The sequence below is a fragment of the Mustelus asterias genome, chromosome 17 (assembly GCF_964213995.1).
Source record: "Mustelus asterias chromosome 17, sMusAst1.hap1.1, whole genome shotgun sequence".
In the NCBI taxonomy this organism is placed as follows: domain Eukaryota; kingdom Metazoa; phylum Chordata; class Chondrichthyes; order Carcharhiniformes; family Triakidae; genus Mustelus; species Mustelus asterias.
In genome coordinates, this window is record NC_135817.1 from 20,739,285 (window position 1) to 20,760,992 (window position 21,708).

Genomic DNA, 21,708 nt, shown 5'->3' on the forward strand with positions numbered 1-21,708 from the left:
TAGACCGGTGAGCCTTACTTCTGTTGTGGGCAAAGTATTGGAAAGGATTATAAGAGATAGGATTTATCATCACCTGGAAAGGAATAATTTGATTAGGGAAAGTCAGCACGGTTTTGTGAAGGGTAGGTCGTGCCTCACAAACCTTTATTGAGTTCTTTGAGAAGGTGACCAAAGAGGTGGATGAGGGTAAAGCGGTTGATGTGGTGTATATGGATTTCAGCAAAGTGTTTGATAAGGTTCCCCATGGTAAGCTTTTGCAGAAAATACGGACACATGGGATTGAGGGTGATTTAGTGGTTTGGATCAGGAATTGGCTCGCTGTAAGAAAACAGAGGGTGGTGGTTGATGGGAAATATTCATCCTGGAGTTCAGTTACTAGTGGTGTACCGCAAGGATCTGTTTTGGGGCCACTGCTGTTTGTCATTTTTATTAATGACCTGGATGAGGGCATAGAGGGATGGGTTAGTAAATTTGCGGATGACACTAAAGTCGGTGGAGTTGTAGACAATGCGGAGGGAAGTGGCAGGTTACAGAGGGACATAGATAAGCTGCAGAGCTTGGCTGAGAGGTGGCAAATGGAGTTTAATGTGGAAAAGTGCGAAGTGATTCACTTTGGAAGGAGTAACAGGATTACAGAGTACTGGGCTAATGGTAAGATACTTGGTAGTGTGGATGAGCAGAGAGATCTGGGTGTCCATGTGCATAGATCCCTGAAAGTTGGCACCCAGGTTGATAGGGTTGTTAAGAAGGCGTACGGTGTGTTAGCTTTTATTGGTAGAGGGATTGAGTTTCAGAGCCAGGAGGTCATGTTGCAACTGTACAAAACTCTGGTGCGGCCGCACTTGGAGTATTGCGTACAGTTCTGGTCGCCGCATTATAGGAAGGATGTGGAACTGTTGGAAAGGGTGCAGAGGAGATTTACCAGGATGTTGCCTGGTATGGTGGGAAAATCGTATGAGGAAAGGCTGAGGGGCTTGAGGTGGTTTTCATTAGAGAGAAGGTGGTTAAGAGGTGACTTAATAGAGGCATACAAGATGATAAGAGGATTAGATAGGGTGGATAGTGAGAGCCTTTTTCCTCGGATGGTGATGGCTAACACGAGGGGACATAGCTTTAAATTGAGGGGTGAGAGATATAGGACAGATGTTAGAGGTAGGTTCTTTACTCAGAGAGTAGTAAGGGCGTAGAATGCCCTGCCTGCAGCAGTAGTGGACTAGTCAACATTAAGAGCATTCAAATGGTTATTGGATAAACATATGGATGATATTGGAATAGTGTAGGTTAGATGGGGTTTAGATTGGTTTCACTGGTCGGCGCAACATCGAGGGCCGAAGGGCCTGTACTGCGCTGTCATGTTCTATGTTCTATACTGTACATTCAGCACTAAATATGCTAATAATATGCTAATTTTATTGCAAGAAGTCAAATATGACATTTCTAAGCTTTCCAAATCATGGGTAACGTACAAGTAACAGAAAGGAAAAAATATAGAAGTTTTAACCCTCAACAAGATGGCTGTTGTGTCCCACGCTGCTTTACCTGGACATGATCAGAAGTTCGAGTTGGATACTTAGAGAGGATGCTTTTCTGCATCCTACTGGTGCTTCTGTTGTCTATTCTTAACTCAAAAAAGTTGTTAAATTTTAATATAAACTTTTCCAAAATTTCAATGTGGTTATATTACAAGCTTGAGAAAACAACTTTGAATTAACAAGAGTAAATGATGCGCATAGCTTGTGACTGCTTGATACAGATACTGGATCCAAATGAAAACATGGTCTATTTCCTAATGAGGATGTCTTCTTTCTATAGGAATGTGAGCACAACGCTCACCTCCACCTCGCAGTTCAAGATTCAACTGCCCTCATACAGGCATTACAGCAGGAGGCCCAGTACAATACCACTAGATTACTATTGAAAGACTAATACTGAGTTCAGTAACCCTGCACATATTAATAATTCCTTAGCTCTTTGACTAGATTAAGCTAAACTACACTACCTGCTCTCACTGTTTGTGATGTTCTCTGGACTCCTCGAGCGTGTTGCAGTCTTACAACACTCCCAGTCATCCATTTTTCTCTATATAGTCTCAGGCACTTCCGCAGTCAGTACAACTTACTGATTAACTGTAGGAAAAATGGAATGATGCACAAGTTATTTATGCAGCTTCTCGTCAACAAAAGCCTAGTATTTTTCTAATAATCAGATGATCTTTAAAAATTGGTATCATTTAGGCACTGATTGCAACAATCTGCAACAGCAAATGGCCATTGCAATTTTTGCAGCATTCAAAGTCTTTGGCATATGTAGACATGCTGGCTCAACAACAGTGTTCTGATGAAATGTAATCCACCTCAAATGCCAATTATTTCTCTCTTCACAGATGCTGCCTGACCTGCTGAGTGTTTCCAGCATTTTCTGCTTTTATTAAAGTGGCACTTAACATGTTTCTAATGCAAGCAATACGTTACACAGATCAGTGAAAAAGGCCATATTGAACAACCGCAGATGTAATGAGGCACTATCTTTACATTGAGTGATACATTCTAATTTCTGCCTTAACCCAGTGTAGGTAATTTACTCTCATTCTTGGATTGTGCCTCCTTTATTTTCTTCTTATATAGCTGTTCAATGATCATGGGGTTACGGGCGTGATCACCCAACTTATAAAGCATAGATTTTCTTTTGATGTTTGTTCTGAAAAGGACAATCCTATGTTCTTTCTTCAGGAGATTCAGCAATTATTTTAGATAACCTAGTTTCCTAAAAAGGAAATGCATAAACCTAGCTGGTGAAACAACCTGCTGTCCACGGTCCGAGTAACATTAATCATTCATTCAGAGTTTGCAAATATTCTACTAAACTTTTGTTGTCAAGGTGCTCTTTAGATAGTGAGGATTTAGGAGACCACATGTAACATTGTCTACCTGTAAAATCGTAACTTTATGGCTTGCTAAGAAGCCATCAAGTAAGATTATCTTCCTACTGTTTTATAAAGGATGCAGGTTATCATTTACATGAATCTCCATTGGCTGTAGAATGGTACAAAAAAAGAATTAAGAGGTGTGAACATACAATATGAAAACTGAGGGGTAATAAAACAGCCCATGAGACTTTAAATATATAGATATATAAAACTTATCAATCGATTTAATACCCGAAAGCCTTTGATTGATTAGTGCTTTGCAATTGAAGTCAAATGAATTATTTTGTGTATGTTTAGGTTGATTTGGAGAATTCACAAGGACAGTAAATGGATAGTCAGTAGGCTAGGAGGAAGCATGCAGTGCAGCAATTCTCCAAATGTGTAGCACTCTCAAACTGGTACAGGTGACAACACCTTGGTGGAGTACAGTAGAGAGCACATTCTCAGTACTGTAGGACAAATGACTGTACAGGGAGCACAGCAGGGTGTAGAAGTTCAATGGTTATAGGGATCTTAGAATCTTAGAATCCCTACAGCACAGAAAGAGGCCATTCGGCCCATCGAGTCTGCACCGACCACAATCCCACCCAGGCCCTACCCCCACATATTTACCCACTAATCCCTCTAACCTACGCATCCCAGGACACTAAGGGCAATTTTAGCTTGGCCAATCAACCTAACCCGCACATCTTTGGACTGTGGGAGGAAACCGGAGCACCCGGAGGAAACCCACGCAGACACGAGGAGAATGTGCAAACTCCACACAGGCAGTGACCCAAGCCAGGAATCGAACCCAGGTCCCTGGAGCTGTGAAGCAGCAGTGCTAACCTCTGTGCTACCGTGCCGCCCCAGGATCTGATAGTCAGGGATATACTCAAGGGTATGAGAATAAATTAAGGGCTAACATAAAAGGATACAGCAAGTTTTGTGTGAACACATCAATAGTAAAAAAAAAAGTAGTCAAAGGAAGTGCAGGACCAATTAGGGACAAAATTGAGATTTTCTTGTGGAGATAAAGGACAAGATTGAGGTACTAAATGAATACTTTACATCTGTCTTCGCTGGAGAAGAGAATGATGTCAACGCAGCAGTAAAAGGAGTCAGTAGCGGATAAAAATAAACAATATATTTAAAAGGTTAGCAGTGCGTAAAGTAGAAAAGTAACTGGTTATGGATGTATTTTAGATTGCTGAAGGAAATAAAGGATGCAATTGTCGAGGCACTCGTCCAATCCTAATTCAGAATGGGTATTGTATAAGAGTACCGGAGGAATGCATTTTAAAAGAGTCAAATATAGGCCAGTCATAGAGGTTTACAGCATGGAAACAGGCCCTTCGGACCAACTTGTCCATGCCGCCCTTTTTTTTTTTAAAACCCCAAAGCTAATCCCAATTACCCGCATTTGGCCCAAATCCCTCTATACCCATCTTACCCATGTAAATATCTAAATGTTTTTTAAAAGACAAAATTGTACCTGCCTCTACTGGCAGCTTGTTCCAGACACTCACCACCCTCTGTGTGAAACAATTGCCCCTCTGGACACTTTTGGATCTCTCCCCTCTCACCTTAAACCTATGCTCTCTAGTTTTAGACTCCCCTACCTTTGGGAAAAGATATTGACTATCTAGCTGATCTATGCCCCTCAGACCTCTATAAGATCACCCCTCAGCCTCCTGCGATTCAGGGATAAAAGTCCCAGTTTATTCAGCCTCTCCTTATAACTCAATCCATCAAGTCCTGGTAGCATCCTAGTAAATCTTTTCTGCACTCTTTCTAGTTTCTATAATAGGGTGACCAGAATTGCACACAGTATTCCAAGTGTGACCTTACCAATGTCTTGTACAACTTCAACAAGGCGTCCCAACTCCTGTATTCAATGTTCTGACCAATGAAACCAGGCATGCCGAATGCCTTCTTCACCACTCCATCCACCCGTGACTCCACTTTCAAGGAGCTATGAACATGTACCCCTAGATCTCTTTGTTCTATACCTCTCCCCAACGCCCTACCATTAACTGAGTAAGTCCTGCCCTGGTTCAATCTACCAAAATGCATCACTTCGCATTTGTCTAAATTAAACTCCATCTGCCATTCGTCAGCCCACTGGCCCAATTAATCAAGATCCCGTTGCAATTGGAGATAACTTTCTTCACTGTCCACTATACCACCAATCTTAGTGTCATCTGCAAACTTACTAACCAATGCTCCCATATTCTCATCCAAATCATTAATATAAATGACAAATAACAGTGGACCCAGCACTGATCCCTGAGGCACACCGCTGGTCACAGGCCTCCAGTTTGAAAAACAACCCTCTACAACAGAAGCCAATTTTGTATCCATTTAGATACCTCACCCTGGATCCCATGAGATTAACCTTATGCAACAACCTAACATGCGGTACCTTGTCAAAGGCCTTGCTAAAGTACATGTAGACAACATCAACTGCACCGCCCTCATCTATTTTCTTGGTTACCCCTTCAAAAAACTCAATCAAATTTGTGAGACATGATTTTCCACTCACAAAGCCATGCTGACTGTCCCTAATCAGTCCTTGTGTCTCTAAAGTCAATGGTGGGAAATTTTGAGATGACAGCCCAGGATAAAATTAATTGGCATTTGGAAAAGTATGGGCTAATAAATTAAAGTCAACATAGATTTATTTGTCAGGTTAACATGATTAAGTTCTTTGATGAAATAATGGAGAGGGTTGACAAGGTTGCTACAGTTGATGTGTGCATGGACTTTCAAAAGTCTCTTGACAAAGTTATGAGGAAAATTAAAGTTCATGGCAGGAGCGAGGAAGTTAGCTCGCAAACAGAGAAGGGTTATAGACAGTGCAAGAGGGAGGATGGACGGGGGATAGAGAAGGGGAGAGCTCAGACCAAAGGATTGAGATGTGTTTACTTTAATGCCAGGAGTATAGTGAATAAAGGGGATGAGCTCAGAGCGTGGATCGATGCCTGGAAGTGTGATGTGGTGGCCATTACGGAGACTTGGATGTCTCAGGGACAGGACTGGATAAGCCAGGTGCCGGGATTCAGATGTTTCAGGAAGGACAGGGAGGGTGGCAAGAGAGGGGATGGAGTGGCACTGCTGATCAGGGATAGTGTCACAGCTGTAGACAAGGTGTATGCTGTGGAGGGATTGTCTACAGAGTCTCTGTGGGTGGAAGTTCGGAGTGGGAAGGGGTCGATCACTTTGCTGGGAGTTTTCTATAGGCCGCCCAATAGTAACAGGGAGGTGGAGGAGCAGATAGGGAAACAGATCCTGGAGAGTTGCAATAATAGCAGAGTTGTTGTGATGGGAGACTTTAATTTCCTGAACATAGATTGGAATATACCTAGGGTTAGGGGATTGGATGGGAAGGAGTTTATTAGGTGTGTTCAAGAGGGTTTCCTGACACAGCATGTGGACAAGCCTACAAGAGGATAGGCTGTACTTGATCTGATACTGACCAATGAACCTGGACAGGTGTCAGATCTCTCAGTGGGAGAGCATCTTGGGGATAGCGATCATAACTCTATCTCCTTTATGCTTGCATTGGAAAAAGAGAGGATCAGGCAAGCTAGGAAAGCGTTTATATGGAGTAAGGGGAAATATGAAGACATAAGGCAGCAAATTAGAGGAGTAAATTGGAAGGAGGTATTCTCGGGGAATTGTACTGAAGAGAGGTGGCAGTTTTTCAAGGAATGTCTGTCTAAAGTTCTACAGGACAACGTTCCGAGCAGACAGGGAGGAGTTGGTAGGTTAAAGGAACCGTGGTGCACGAAAGCTGTGCGGGACCTAGTCGAGAAGAAAAGGAAAGCGTACAAAAGGTTCAGAGAGCTTGGCGAAGATAGGAATCTAGATGAGTATACGGCTTGTAGGAAGGGACTAAAGAAGGAAATAAGGAGAGCCAGAAGGGGTCACGAGAAAGCCTTGGCAGGTAGGATTAAGGAAAACCCTAAGGCGTTCTATAAATATGTGAAGAGTAAAAGGATGAGACATGAAGGAATAGGGCCTATAAAAGGTGAAGGCAGGAAAATCTGTACGGAACCAGTAGAAATGGCAGAGGTGCTTAATGAGTATTTTGCCTCGGTTTTCACAGAGGAGAAGGACCTGGGTGGATGTACTGCGGGCGTGCGGTGGACTGAAAAGATTGAGTATGTGGACTTTAACAAAGAGGTTGTGCTGGAATCTTTGAATGGCATCAAGATAGATAAGTCGCCAGGTCCGGATGGGATGTACCCCAGGTTACTGTGGGAGGCGAGGGAAGAGATTGCAGAGCCTCTGGCAATGATCTTTGCGTCGTCGATGGAGATGGGAGAGGTGCCGGAGGATTGCGGATGTGGTTCCTATTTTCAAGAAGGGGAATAGGGATAGCCTAGGAAATTACCGACCGGTGAGTCTAACCTCAGTGGTTGGTAAGCTGATGGAGAAGATCCTGAGGGACAAGATTTATGAGCATTTAGAGAGGTTTAGTATGCTCAAGAATACTCAGCATGGCTTTGTCAAAGGCAGATCGTGCCTTAAGAGCCTGGTGGAGTTCTTCGAAAATGTGACTAAACACATTGACGAAGGCAAAGCGGTAGATGTGGTTTATATGGATTTTAGCAAGGCGTTCGATAAGGTCCCCCATGCAAGGCTTCTAGAAAAAGTGAGAGGGCATGGGATCCAAGGTGCTGCTGCCCTGTGGATCCAGAACTGGCTTGCCCAAAGGAGGCAGAGAGTGTGTATAGATGGGTCTTTTTCTAAATGGAGGTCGGTCACCAGTGGTGTGCCCCAGGGATCTGATCTGGGACCCTTGCTGTTTGTCATTTTCATAAATGACCTGGATGAGGAAGTGGAGGGATGGGTTGGTAAGTTTGCCGACAACACGAAGGTTGGTGGGGTTGTGGATAGTCTGGAGGGATGTCAGAAGTTACAGAGGGACATAGATAGAATGCAAGACTGGGCGGAGAAGTGGCAGATGGACTTCAACCCAGATAAATTCGTAGTGGTCCATTTTGGCAGGTCAAATGGGATGAAGGAGTACAATATAAAGGGAAAGACTCTTAGTACTGTAGAGGATCAGAAGGACCTTGGGGTCCCGGTCCGTAGGACTCTAAAATCGGCCCCACAGGTGGAGGTGGTGGTTAAGAAGGCGTATGGTGTGCTGGCCTTTATCAATTAAGGGATTGAGTCTAGGAATCCGGGGATAATAATGCAGCTATAAGGCCCTCGTCAGACCCCACTTGGAGTACTGTGCTCAGTTCTGGTCGCCTCATTACAGGAAGGATGTGGAAAAGATTGAAAGGGTGCAGAGGAGATTTACAAGGATGTTGCCTGGATTGAGTGGCATGCCTTATGAGGATAGGCTGAGGGAGCTCGGTCTTTTCTCCTTGGAGAGACGTGGGATGAGAGGAGACCTAATAGAGGTACATAAGATGTTGAGAGACATAGATCGGGTGGACTCTCAGAGGCTTTTTCCCAGGGTGGAAATGGCTGCTACGAGAGGACACAGGTTTAAGGTGCTGGGGGGGGTAGGTACAGGGGAAATGTTAGGGGGAAGTTTTTCACACAGAGGGTGGTGGGTGAGTGGAATCGGCTGCCGTCAGTGGTGGTGGAGGCAAACTCAATAGGGTCTTTTAAGAGTCTCCTGGATGAGTACATGGGACTTAATAGGATGGAGGGTTATAGGTAGGCCTAAAAGGTAGGGATATGTTCGGCACAACTTGTGGGGCCAAAGGGCCTGTTTTGTGCTGTAGTTTTTCTATGTTTCTATGTTTCTTTCTGTGAGCCGTGCTGAATGGTTCTTTTTTAGATTGGAGAAAAGTATACAGTAGTATTCTCTAGGGAATTCATGTAAAGGAACCATAGCTCTTTTCAATATCTATTAATGATCTGCACTTGAGTGTAATTACAATGTTTGCAGATGATACAAAACTCAAATGTAGAAACTCCACAAAAAATATAACAAGGATAGTAACAGACTTCAGGAGCACAGTCTGGGGAAATGGGCAAACACATGAAAATCAAATTTAACACAGAGAAATGTGTAATGATGCATTTTGCTCGGTAGAATGTGAAAATTCATTATGAAAAAAATTAAGCAATTTTAAAGTAACTACAGTAACAGAGATCTTATACAAATCTTTGAAGACTGAAGTTGATAAATCTGTTAAAAGAGCATACAAGGTTTTTGGCTTTATTAATAGAGACATACAGTGGAAAAAATGGACAAATACTTGAAGGAGAAAAAATTGCAGATATATAGAGGAAGAATGGAGGGTGGGAGTAACTGCATTGTTTCTTTAAATGAATCAGTTCAGACTCGATTGGCAGGATGGCCTTCTTTGCTGTATCATTCTATGATTCCATTCATGGAACTATGACGACTATGAGAGATTTATTCCTTCTCAAGTACATTTAAAAACCCACTAGCTGATGTCACTATGTCACACAGGGAGCTAAACCCAAATTTAGTCTTTGAGTGAACCACTATTAAACCATAGAAACAATCACAACAGGATGCAAAAGCAATATTTTATGCACTATATTTTGATTCAATATCATTTATAGTCAAACAGCAAACTTATTACAATATGGAAAGTACAATTTGTTGCAGGACAGGAGTTTCACTGCAACACTGGATAAAGAACCAGGAAATCAAGACTGAGGGTATAAATGGAGCATGACCAGTTTACATATACAACTTCCATCATGTGCAGGAATTGGAATTTATAATGGAGAAAAAGGTAATGCACGAGTAGGAAAAATACAACAGGAAATAAAGTTTGTTGGCAAGAATTGTGTACAGATGCAAGATTTTTAATAGTTTATAGATATCACTTGGATGTTTCCTCCAGTTAAACAATGGAAAGATGTCTTTGGTCCCTGACACAAATTTCATTACCTAATGACCAAATCCATCCCTCTCCCTGGCAACTGTCTACAGCTGAACTAGACTGTTCCTTGGCATCATATTTGATCCTAAAATAAGCTTCCAATCACATATCCGTGCCATCAATGAAACAACTGAAGAAAAAGTGAGACATCTGAATAGAAATTGTCCCATTGGCAGATGCAGCGTGGGTTCATGAAAGGCAGATCATGTTTAACTAATTTACTGTAATTCTTTGAGGGCATTACGAGCACGGTGGACAACAAGGAACCAGTGGATGTGGTGTATCTGGATTTCCAGAAGGCAGTTGACAAGGTGCCACACAAAAGGCTGCTGCATAAGATAAAGGTGCACGGTGTTACGGGTAATGTAATAGCATGGATAGAGGATTGGTTAACTAACAGAAAGCAAAGAGTGGGGGTAAATGGGTGTTTTTCTGGTTGGCGATCAGTGACTAGCGCCTCAGGGATCAGTGTTGGGACTGCAAATGTTTACAATTTACATAGATGATTTGGAGTTGAGGACCAAATTTAGTGCGTCAAAATTCGCAGATAAAACCAAGGTGAGTGGTACAGCAAAGTGTGCAGAGGAGACTGAAAGTCTGCAGAGGGATTCAGATAGTTTAAATGAGTGGGCAAGGGTCTGGCAGATAGAGTACAATGTTGGTAAATGTGAGATCATCCATTGTGGCAGGAATAACAGCAAAATGGACTATGATTTAAAATGGTAAACAATTGCAGCATGCTGCTGCACAGAGGGACCTGGGTGTCCTTGTGCATGAATCGCAAAAAGTTGGTTTGCAAATACAGCAGGTAATTAAGGTGGCAAATGGAATTTTGTCCTTCACTGCTGGAGGGATGGAGTTTAAAAACTGCTGGAGGGATGGAGTTTAAAAACAGGGAGGTGATGTTGCAACTGTATAAGGTGCTGGTGAGGCCACACCTGGAGTACTGTGTACAGTTTTGGTCTCCTTACTTGAGAAAGGATGCACTGGCACTGGAAGGGGTACAGAGGTTGCACTAGGTTGATTCTGGAGTTGAGAGGGTTGATTTATGAGGAGAGACAGAGTAGACTGGGACTATATTCACTGGAGTTTAGAAGAATGAGGGGGGATCTTATAGAAACATATAAAATTATGAAGGGAATAGATAAGATAGAAGCAGGGAGCTTGTTTTTACTGGCGGGTGAAACACGAACTAGGGGGCATAGCCTCAAAATAAAAGGGAGCAGATTTAGGACTGAGTTTAGGAGGCTTCTTCATCCAAAAGGTTGCGAATCTATGGAAATTCCTGCCCAGTGGAGCAATGGAGGCTATCTCGTTGAATGTTTTTAAGGCAAAGATAGATAGATTTTTGAATACTAAAGGAATTAAGGGTTCTGGTCAGCAGGTAGGTAAGTGGAATGAGTCCATGAAAAGATCAGCCAGGATCTTATTGAATGTCAGAGCAGGCTTGAGGGGCCAAATGGCTGACTCCTGCTCCTAGGTCTTATGTTTTTAATTACAACTTTATTTATAGAACGGCTTTAACATAATTAAGCATTACAAGGCACTTCACAGGAACATTATAAAAAAGTATGACATCAAGCAACAAAGGAGATATTAGATCAGATGACCAAAGGCCTGCAAAGAGGGTTAGAGGAGTGGAGAGGTACCAAGAGGGAATTCCAGAGCTTTGGGTTGAGACAACTGAAGGCCAATGGGCAGCAATTAAAATTGGGATGCCCAAGAGGCCAGAATTAGAGGAGCACAGTTATCAGAGGGTTATGGAGTTGGAAGAGATTACAGAGAGGGAGGGTAAGGCCATGGAGGGATTTAAAAAAGGGATAAGAATTTCAAAAGCAAGACATTGCTTGACGAGGAGCCAACATAGGTCAGCAAGCACAGGGGTGATTGCATTTCCTGCAAGACACAGGCAGTAGAGTTTTGGATGAGCTGAACTCTAGGGTGGGTGGAATATAAAGACCGGCCAGGAGTGTACTGTAATAGTCAAGTCCAGAGGTGACACAACATGAGAGTTTGCCAAGGAAGAAAAGAGGAAGGGGCCAAGGATTGATCCTTGGGGGACACCAGAGGTAACAACATGGGAGCAGAAAGCAACGGCATTGCATGGGCTTCTCAAGCTACGATTTAATAGACAAGAATGGTATCATGTTAGAGCAGTCCTAACCATGTGGTCGACATTGGAGGGGTATGGTCCACTGTGTTAAAGGCAGTAGACAGGTTAAGAATGATGAGGAGAGAAAGTTTATCTTTGTCACAACCTTTGTCACTTTGACCCAATAGTTTTTTAAAGCCAGAACTGATAGTGGATGGCTAAACCATCCTTTGAAGTCACCATCCTTTGGACCTGAGCAAATGCAGCTGAGGGTCATACTAGAGGAACAGCCAACATGAAATAGAATGGTAGTATTGGCGGCTGGGACATCAAAGCTGGCGGTCAGTGCATGGCTGAGTAAATCAGTAGCTGCAAAAATGCTGTGGTAAATGAAGGATAAAAGTCTCGGTAAATGGAATCCTGAAAGGGCAGTTGTAAATGAATTGGGGTATTGCTTTTGCCGGCGTGGATATGGAAGGAGTTAGGGTTGGGGTGTGGAAGGGGGAATACAACACAATACAGGGAAGTAATCTGAGATGCCCTTTCTGTGATTAATTCAAAGAACAAGAACAAAGAACAATACAGCACAGGAACAGGCCCTTCGGCCCTCCAAGCCCGCGCCGCTCCCTGGTCCAAACTAGACCATTCTTTTGTATCCCTCCATTCCCACTCCGTTCATGATAAGTCTTAAACGTTCCCAGTGTGCCCGCCTCCACCACCTTGCCCAGCAGCGCATTCCAGGCCCCCTGGAACTCTTTGGGAATAGTGACACTACATGAAGTAGTAAGGTCAAGGGGTTGGCCGTGAATATGGTTTGGGGAGCTGACACGAAGGGAGAGATTTGGGGAGGGTAAGAGCTCACAGGAGAGAGAACATGATGAGTCGAGATGGAGGTTGAAATCACTGAGGGGAAGTTGCTCAGTGCAGGGAGTGAGGAAAGCAGTAAGAAAATCTCAGTGATAAAATTATCACACCGAGGAGGACAGTACAGAAGCATGATTTTGAAAGAGAGTGAGAGGGGCGGAAAAAGGGGAGGAGCTCAAAGGAGGGGAAAGTACCGGAGGAGTGTCAGGTACTAGCGGGGTGGGGTAGTGGTCAGACCAAGGTGTGATTTTGTAAAAAGTGCCACCATAGCAGTTTGATGGGATGAGTAGTGGAAGATGTGACCAGGCGGAGAGAGAAACCCTCAGCCAGCTTTCCTGGCCTTGATGTTGATGCATCTTCCACAATAAGTTCATGAATGGCAATGGGCCTTGTTCAGGGGGACACGTAGCAGGGCGGTGAAAGTTGAACTGCTGTAGAGTTCATAGGATCAGCAGTGGAGGGAAGAGTTGGATAGGAAGAAAATCGGCAATGGTTAACTCCCAGCGGGTTTAATGGGCTGAAAAATCAACAAGAAAATAAGAAGGGCAATTGGGCAGCTGCTGATAATGAGCCAGCACTGAGTGCCTTGATAAGCCCTTTGGAGGGTGCCAAGAAAGGCACAGAGGGAACTTGTTGACTTCTTTAATAGGGAGTCAAGCCTGGGATGAGAGCAGCAAGGTTGGAGTACTGGAGAGTGGGGTAGGGAATTGGGAGGGTAGAGCACCTGAGAAAGAGGAGAAGTGTAAAGATGCTCTGACAGATAGTGAGAAAATAAGTTAAAAGAGCAAAAGTGGGAACAAATTCATGGGCTCAGATCTAAAGAGGCAGCAAAAATGGCTTCTTGAATATTCTTGATTTTAATTTCTCCATCATTGGCACTCGAGCCTTCAGCTACTGAGGTACTAACAGGTCTTGAAGTATCTCCCTAAATTTCTCTACTTTTATCCTTTAAGATGCTCCTTCATACTTACCTCTTTGACCAAGCTATTGATCATCTGCCCTAATACCTGTGAAGTGTCTTTGGACATTTCACTACAGTAAGGATGCTATATGAATTTAAATAGTTACAGAAAACTTTGGTAGAGCAATAAAAATTACTTACAAGTATTTTGTAATATGAGCCAAAGGAATTGTTGCAATATGACATTTTTAAATTGTAGGGAATTGGAATAACTCTGTTATAATAAAGAAAACTCAAAGACAAAATGCAAACTGTTGACAGATGCCAAACGTACCTGGCATGAGCTGTGGGTGCTGCTGGTCTCTCTGGCCTTTTAGGAGGCAATGTATTTGGTCTGTTTAAAGAATTGGTCTTGGGAGGCAAAGGTTTCTTCGGTGGAATTGCAGGTACTGAGGGTTTAGACAATTCTATGGATTTCTGATCTCTCTCAGACTTTTCTTCTAAAAATAAGGAAACAAACATTAGGGGCCATTCTTCCCAACAGTTTACAAAGCAATTCTAAATAATTTCTTCAAGTGGACAAGTCAATAAATACTGTTTTTAATGAAGCAAATTAGACAAGTTATGATCAGAATTATTTCTGCAACCATATCTTGTTCAAGGCAGTTTCCCAAATAAACTTACAGCTGTTCAATGTAGCATTCACTAACAATGACTATCAGACTGTTAAGACACTGGGAGCTAGCACTACCGATGTCAAGTCAGGGATCAAGAAAAATGTGACATTACTGAAATTCTCAGCTGCTTCATGTTCAACAGTAGGCTGGGATTTTGTACCCTAAACAGTGTGTCCAAAAATGCTGTTCAACTAAAATTATAAAACTCCAGTAAATTTACACATGATGGACATGGCTTGAATTCTACATGAAAGTGATAATCAATTTTGATTTCCAGAGTTATGCAATTGCTTTTGAGTTTGCCAATGTGAAGCGCAAAACTGATTCATCCTCAGTAACCATTAGGAGGCTGCTCAAACAATAGAGAACTTACTCCACTAGTCATGTTACTTATTAAAGAAAATACACACATCTTCTGATTTCAACTGCATGGCTGGGTGAAAAGTTAAAATAAGGGTGAATCATATGAACATTACTTCCCCCACCACCTCTAAAGAAACTAAAATATAACATTGCAGTTGGTGCCAAAAGAAGCCCAAGACTACTCCAGTAGAGAGCCCACAACTACAGATGTATTACAGTATACATGGTCATTTTATCATTTGTGCCACAAGCAGTCTGCAATACAGTATCAAGTCTAGGTGCTTTGAACAACTTAGATGTTCATAATAATCCAATAGCTTGACTTTAAAAAAAATGTTTGTTATTTCTAATATTTTAAAAAATTAAATATTTCAAAGTGCAATGGCAAGATTTGAATTCTTGCACGCTTGATAAATGGCTGTTTTGTTACATAACTATTACACCATTGCAGCTGCTCCTGGTTAGCTTATCTCAACCAATGTAGTGGTAGGACAAGAAAATTGTGCACCCACATGTTCAGAACATCTCAGATGTGCTGCACCTGTCAGGCAGCCACTTAAAGCTAAATCACCCCAGGGTAAGAACAGATAGCAGATGTCATACCTTTGTCCTCCATCTTTGTTGGTAGAGAATCTGGTCTTTCTGGAGGCATCTTTTTTGCTTCATTCTTTTTGTCCACAAGCGAACCATCAAATTTGGATCCTAGCAAATCAAAAGTGACCAATGCTTTATTACAGAAGTCAATATTTAAAGAACCTAGAAAATTCCACACAAGCACAGAGCAGTTGTTGGTGGTATGGTAAACATGCAGAAATATCAGCAACTTGCTGAACAATTGTCAGAATAAACAACAGCTTCTCATTAATTCTTTACAAAGCATGTAGGTGAAGAGAAGTGTTCTGTTCTGGGAAGGGGATGGCTGTAATTTCCTGCCTTGCTTCATTACAACTGCCCTTCCCATGGGTGCCTGATCACAAGAACATTACAGGATCGGTCCACCAACTGGGCTGAGCGGTGTTCTGCCGCCATTTAATTGAAGAAAGAAAATACATACTTTTCATTACATGATCAGAGACTTAATTCAAATTCCCCCACATTGCTCCACAAACTCCACATTACCAAAGAGACGTCGTAAACTCCCTCAATCTCAAAACTGAATTTTAAACTGAGCAGGAAATGCCATTGCAAATGAGGGAGTGAATCTGGGTTTTGGTCCTGCAGTTTATTGTGATTTTCCTTTTAACTTGCACCATTTAGTTTACTGTCTGTTTTGCTGTGGTTCTTTCCACCACTTGAGACTAAGATGCTCAAATTTCCCTATCAGCCAATGGTGCCCTCCTGTTCGCAGTGCAAGAGCTGTCACAGCAGGACAGTTCTGAACAGTCAGACATGTAATCATTTTCTGACAATGAACAAGTAGCGAGTCTGTATAACTCTTGGTGACATGAAATGCTACTCCTGTTAAGATTTATGCAATTTAAATCCTCTAACATGGTTATCTCTAATTGGCATTCCAATGGTGCTCAAATTGGGGTCCTATAAAATACTGTTTGCAGATTGTCCTGATGAAAGCATCAGGAAAAAAGTCAAAATTGTCTTCACCAAACAGAATGGTTTGTCCATAGAATGAAATGTTCTGGAAGAAATATTTGGTCTGTCACGTCCATGACAAAAACAATTCAGTTAGTCTCACTCAACTGCCTTGCGCTTATTTTTTTGATAATTATTCAATTTTCAGGAAGTACAAAGACCATGAAATCTGAACCAACATTAGTATGGAAACAAAAATACGTATTATGGTATTCATTTATGCATACCCAGTGGTAGTAATAACTACATTGTGGTGGTTTGTTCTTGTAGCAGTGATCCAGAAGACTGGACTAATAATCCAATTTAAAAAAATAATAAGTTTAGGTAAAGTACAAGTGAAAGCTACCATGAAACTGTCAGACTGTCAACAAAACACAGCAGGCTTTCCAGGAAAAGAAAGCTAATGTTCCTTACCCAATCTGGCCCGTATGTGACACCAGTCCCACACATATGGGTTTGACTTTTAACAGACCTCTGGAGTGACCAGCATCACCTTTTCAGAGCAATTGTGAAGCCAAGGATATCTACTTCGCAAACTTTGGAAAGACCTTAGTAAAAGTATATTCTCAACTTTGAGTAGGGCGGCACGGTAGCACAGTGGTTAGCACTGCTGCTTCACAGTTCCAGGGACCTGGGTTTGATTCCCGGCTTGGGTCACTGTCTGTGTGGAGTTTGCACATTCTCCTCGTGTCTGCGTGGGTTTCCTCCGGGTGCTCCGGTTTCCTCCCACAGTCCAAAGATGCGCGGGTTAGGTTGATCGGCCATGCTAAAATTGCCCCTTAGTGTCCTGACATGCGTAGGTTAGAGGGATTAGTGGGTAAATATGTAGGTATATGGGGGTAGGGCCTGGGTGGGATTGTGGTCGGTGCAGACTTGATGGGCCGAATGGCCTCTTTCTGTGCTGTAGGGTTTCTATGGTTTCTTTTTTGTTTGTTCATTTTAATTTTCTTTTTCCCGGTATAATCTTCAATTCTTTCTATCCCTTATTTTCCCTTCACCCCTTCCTCATTTTAACATTTTTTTAAAATTTCCATTACATTGTTCCATTTTCATCCATCAGGGAGTCTATGAGCAAGACAGACTTTCATGCATGGAGGGAACAGGAATTGACTTAAACTGCTAAACATAATTCACAAAGGGTTATAAGAAAGAGAAAGTTTTCATCCCATCATTCCATGCTGCATCATGGCTGTGATTCTCCCATCCCACTGCGCTAAACCATTAGCGTAGCGGGGTGGGAGAATCCCGTGACGGCCGATTTGTGGGGTATGTGTAAGCATTCGTGCCTTGCTTGCATCTCCCAACATTGGATTTCAGGCAGCATCTGCTGTGCGCCGGAAATCAGCGGGGAGACACGGAAATGATTTAAATAATCATTTCCCTACAATTTAAGTGAGATTAGCAGGCCCGGGACTGAAGTCACCGGGCCCGCTCGCCTCTCCCACTCCGCCAGAGTGCTTCACTTCAGCGGAGATCACCCTCGCTCCCCACTTTTGGAGAACTAGCGGCCCGACCCCGCTGCAGTAAGAGGGGGCAATCGAGGCCCCTAGAGACTCAGGTGGTGGGGGTGCCCCTTGGGCATGGGCACCCTGGCAGTGTCAGCCTTTCCCCCCTGGCACTGCCCAAGGGGCAAAGTGCCAATGCCCATCAGGCACCTTGGCACTGCCCATTAGGCATGGGGCCGATCGGCAGGGGTGGAAGAGTCCCACTGCCACTCTGCCTAGGGATCAATCAGGAAAGGAGGGAGGCCAGCGATCGGGGTGGGCTGAGGATGAGGCTGGGGAGATCAGGGTGGGCACAGTAAGAAGTCTCACAACACCAGGCTAAAGTCCAACAGGTTTATTTGGTAGCACAAACCACAAGCTTTCGGAGCACTGCTCCTTCATCAGGTGAGTGGGAGTTCTGTTCACAAACAGGGCATATAGACACAAACTCAATTTACAAAATAATGGTTGGAATGCGAGTCTTTGCAGGTAATCAAGTCTTAAAGGTACAGACAATCTGAGTGGAGTGAGTGTCTGTACCTTTAAGACTTGATTACCTGTAAAGACTCGCATTCCAACCATTATTTTGTAAATTGAGTTCCACTGAAAAAAAGTGAAATTTAGTCCAGTTTGCATGCAAATTTGACACGAGAATCTTTTTGGGAGAATTCCGCCCCATTCTTCAGATCCCAGAGAGGGGAAAGATCTCGACCACTGACAAGCTACAGGTGTGGATAGAGGAGAACCAGTTTAGCCACATGCACCCAATTTTAATTGAAAATCCCTCACACAATACAAGTAAATGCACTTAATATGTATATACTTGATTAAATATCTACCACCATTCAGTAACCAAGGAAGTATAGCACTCACAATGATTGAAGAACTCAATAATTCTGCTTTTTGCCTCATCATTTCACTAATAGCTGCAGAAAATGTTAAAGTTCATGCATATGACATGGAAAGTCCATTTTTGATCGTTAAATCAAACCTGTGGGATGGCAAAGGGACGTCTGGTAAGTGGGAGGCTTTCAAAAGTGTGTTAACCAGGGTTCAGGGTAAGCAAATTCCTCTTAGAGTGAAGGGCAAGGCTGGCAGAAGTAGGGAACCTTGGATGACTTGGGATATTGAGGCCCTGGTCAAGAAGAAGAAGAAGGCACATGACACGCATAGGCAGCTGGGATCAAGTGAATCCTTTGAAGAGTATAGGAGTAGAGTTGAGAGAGAAATCAGGAGGGCAAAAAGAGGATACGAGATTGTTTTGGCAGATAAGGCAAAGGAGAATCCAAAGAGCTTCTACAAATACATAAAGGCAAAAAGAGTAACTAGGGAGAAATTAGGACCTCTTAAGGATCAACAAGGTGATCTATGTGCGAATCCACAAGAGATGGGTGAGATCCTAAATGAATATTTCTCATCAGTATTTACTGTTGAGAAAAGCATGGATGTTAGGGAACTTCGGGAAATAAACAGTAATAAACATATTACAGAGAAGGTGGTGCTGGATGTCTTAAAGCACATCAAGGTAGATAAATCCCCGGGACCTGATGAAGTGTATCCCAGGACATTGTGGGAGGCTAGGGAGGAAATTGCGGGCCCCCAGCAGAGATATTTGAATCATCGATAGTCACAGATGAGGTGCCTGAAGATTAGAGGGTGGCAAATGTTGTGCCTTTGTTTAAAAAGGGCTGCAGGAAAAAGCCTGGGAACTACAGGCCGGTGAGCCTCACATCTGTGATGGGAAAGTGTTGGAAGGTATTTTGAGAGACAGGATCTACAGGCAGTTAGAGATGCAAGGACTGATTAGGGACAGTCAGCATAGCTTTGAGAGTGGAAAATCATGTCTCACAAATTTGATTGAGTTTTTTGAAGGGATAACCAAGAAGGTAGATGAGGGCAGTGCAGTTGATGTTGTCTACATGGACTTTAGCAAAGGCCTTTGACAAGGTAGTGCATGGTAGGTTGTTGCATAAGGTTAAATCTCACGGGACCCAGGGTGAGGTAGCCAAATGGATAAAAAACCTGCTTGATGACAGAAGCCTAGAGGGTGGTTGTAGAGGGTTGTTTTTCAAACTGGAGACCTGTGACCAGCGGTGTGCCTCAGGGATCGGTATTGGGTCCACTGTTATTTGTCATTTATATTAATGATTTGGATGAGAATATAGGAAGCATTGTTAGTATGTTTGCAGATGACACCAAGATTGGCGGCATAGTGGACAGTGAAGAAGGTCATCTCCAATTGCAACGGGATCTTGATCAATTGGGCCAGTGGGCTGACAAGTGGCAGATGGAGTTTAATTTAGATAAATGCGAGGTGATGCATTTTGGTAGATTGAACCAGGGCAGGACTTACTCAGTTAATGGTAGGGCATTGGGGAGAGTTACAGAACAAAGAAATCTGGGGGTAAAGGTTCATAGCTCCTTGAAAGTGGAGTCACAGATGGACAAAGTGGTGAAGAAGGCATTCAGCATGCTTGGTTTCATTGATCAGAACATTGAATACAGGAGTTGAGATGTCTTGTTGAAGTTGTACAAGACATTGGTAAGGCCACATTTGGAATACTGTGTAAAGTTCTGGTCACCCTATTATAGAAAGAATATTAAACTAGAAAGAGTGCAGAAGAAATTTACTAGGATGCTACCGGGACTTGATGGTTTAAGTTATAAGGAGAGGCTTGCTAAACTGGGACCTTTTTCTCTGGAACGTAGAAGGCTGAGGGGCCGTATAGAGGTCTATGAAATAAAGAGGGGCACAGATCAGCTAGAAAGTCAATATCGTTTCCCAACGGTAAGGGAGTCTAAAACTAGAGGGCATAGGTTTAAGGTGAGAGGGGAGAGATACAAAAGGGTGCAGAGAGGCAATTTTTTCACACAGGGGGTGGTGGGTGTCTGGAACAAGCTGCCAGAGGTAGTAGTAGAGACGGGTACAATTTTGTCTTTTAAAAAGTCTTTAGACGGTTACATGGGATAAGATGAGTATAGAGGGTTATGGGCCAAATGCGGGCAATTGGGACTAGCTTAGGGGTTAAAAAGGCGGCATGGACAAGTTGGGCCGAAGGGCCTGTTTCCATACTGTAAACCTCTGACTCTATAAATAAAAAATATCAACATTTGGAATCCCAAATATTGAAGTGACGAACAAACCAGGCATCATTGTTCTAAGCCACTACAAACAGTTTTGTTTAGATTTAATTGGAGTAAAACAGAGAATTACAGTAAAAAGAGCTTCAAGAATGCTTTTAAAAGCTCCACAGAAAATTTGTTAACATTCTACAAATTACTTGAATTCTCCTTTAAAACATTTAGCAGCAACAATTTAGAGAATCAATTGGACATCTCTAGCCTTAGTTGAGCTGTGGAAAATGAAATCTTGAAAGATCAAAAAATAATCAGGTGTATTACTAAGAACAAACTTGCACTTTTCATGACCTCAGCATGTCACAGCCAATGAAGTACTATCATGAAGTACTATCAATGAAGCTACATTGGGTGGATGTAGCTGTTACTAGGGGGCATAACTATAAGGTTCGTGGTGGAAGATATAGGAGGGATGTACGAGGTAGGTTCTTTACTCAGAGAGTGGTTGGGGTGTGGAATGGACTGCCAGCTGTGCTAGTGGAGTCGGACACTTTAGGAACTTTCAAGCGGTTATTGGATAGGCACATGGAGCACACTAGAATGATAGGGAGTGGGATAGCTTGATCTTGGTTTCGGAAAAGGTTCGGCACAACATCGTGCACTGTACTGTTCTATGTCTATCACTAGTGTTGGGTAGGAGAACACAGCAACCAATTTGTGCACAGTTAGGTTCCACAAACTATGATGAGATAACGACCAATTAATTTGTTTTAGTGATGTTAGTTGAGGGATGTAGGTTGATCAGGACACTGGGAGAATTCCACAGCTCTTCTTTGATTCGTGCCATGTGATCCTTCATGCTCA

At 42.8% G+C, this 21,708-nt stretch overlaps 1 protein-coding gene across 2 annotated transcripts in view; it reads right to left on the reverse strand.

The window, feature by feature from the left end:
- sh3kbp1 (SH3-domain kinase binding protein 1) overlaps positions 1–21,708 on the reverse strand; it is a 334,888-nt gene that overhangs the window by 60,361 nt on the left and 252,819 nt on the right. For both annotated transcript variants that reach the window (XM_078232356.1, XM_078232358.1), the window contains 2 exons: positions 15,296–15,394; positions 13,987–14,152 (listed from right to left, as the gene is read on the reverse strand). In XM_078232356.1, the coding sequence (XP_078088482.1) occupies positions 13,987–14,152; positions 15,296–15,394 (265 nt within the window). The remainder of the gene's footprint in view (positions 1–13,986; positions 14,153–15,295; positions 15,395–21,708) is intronic.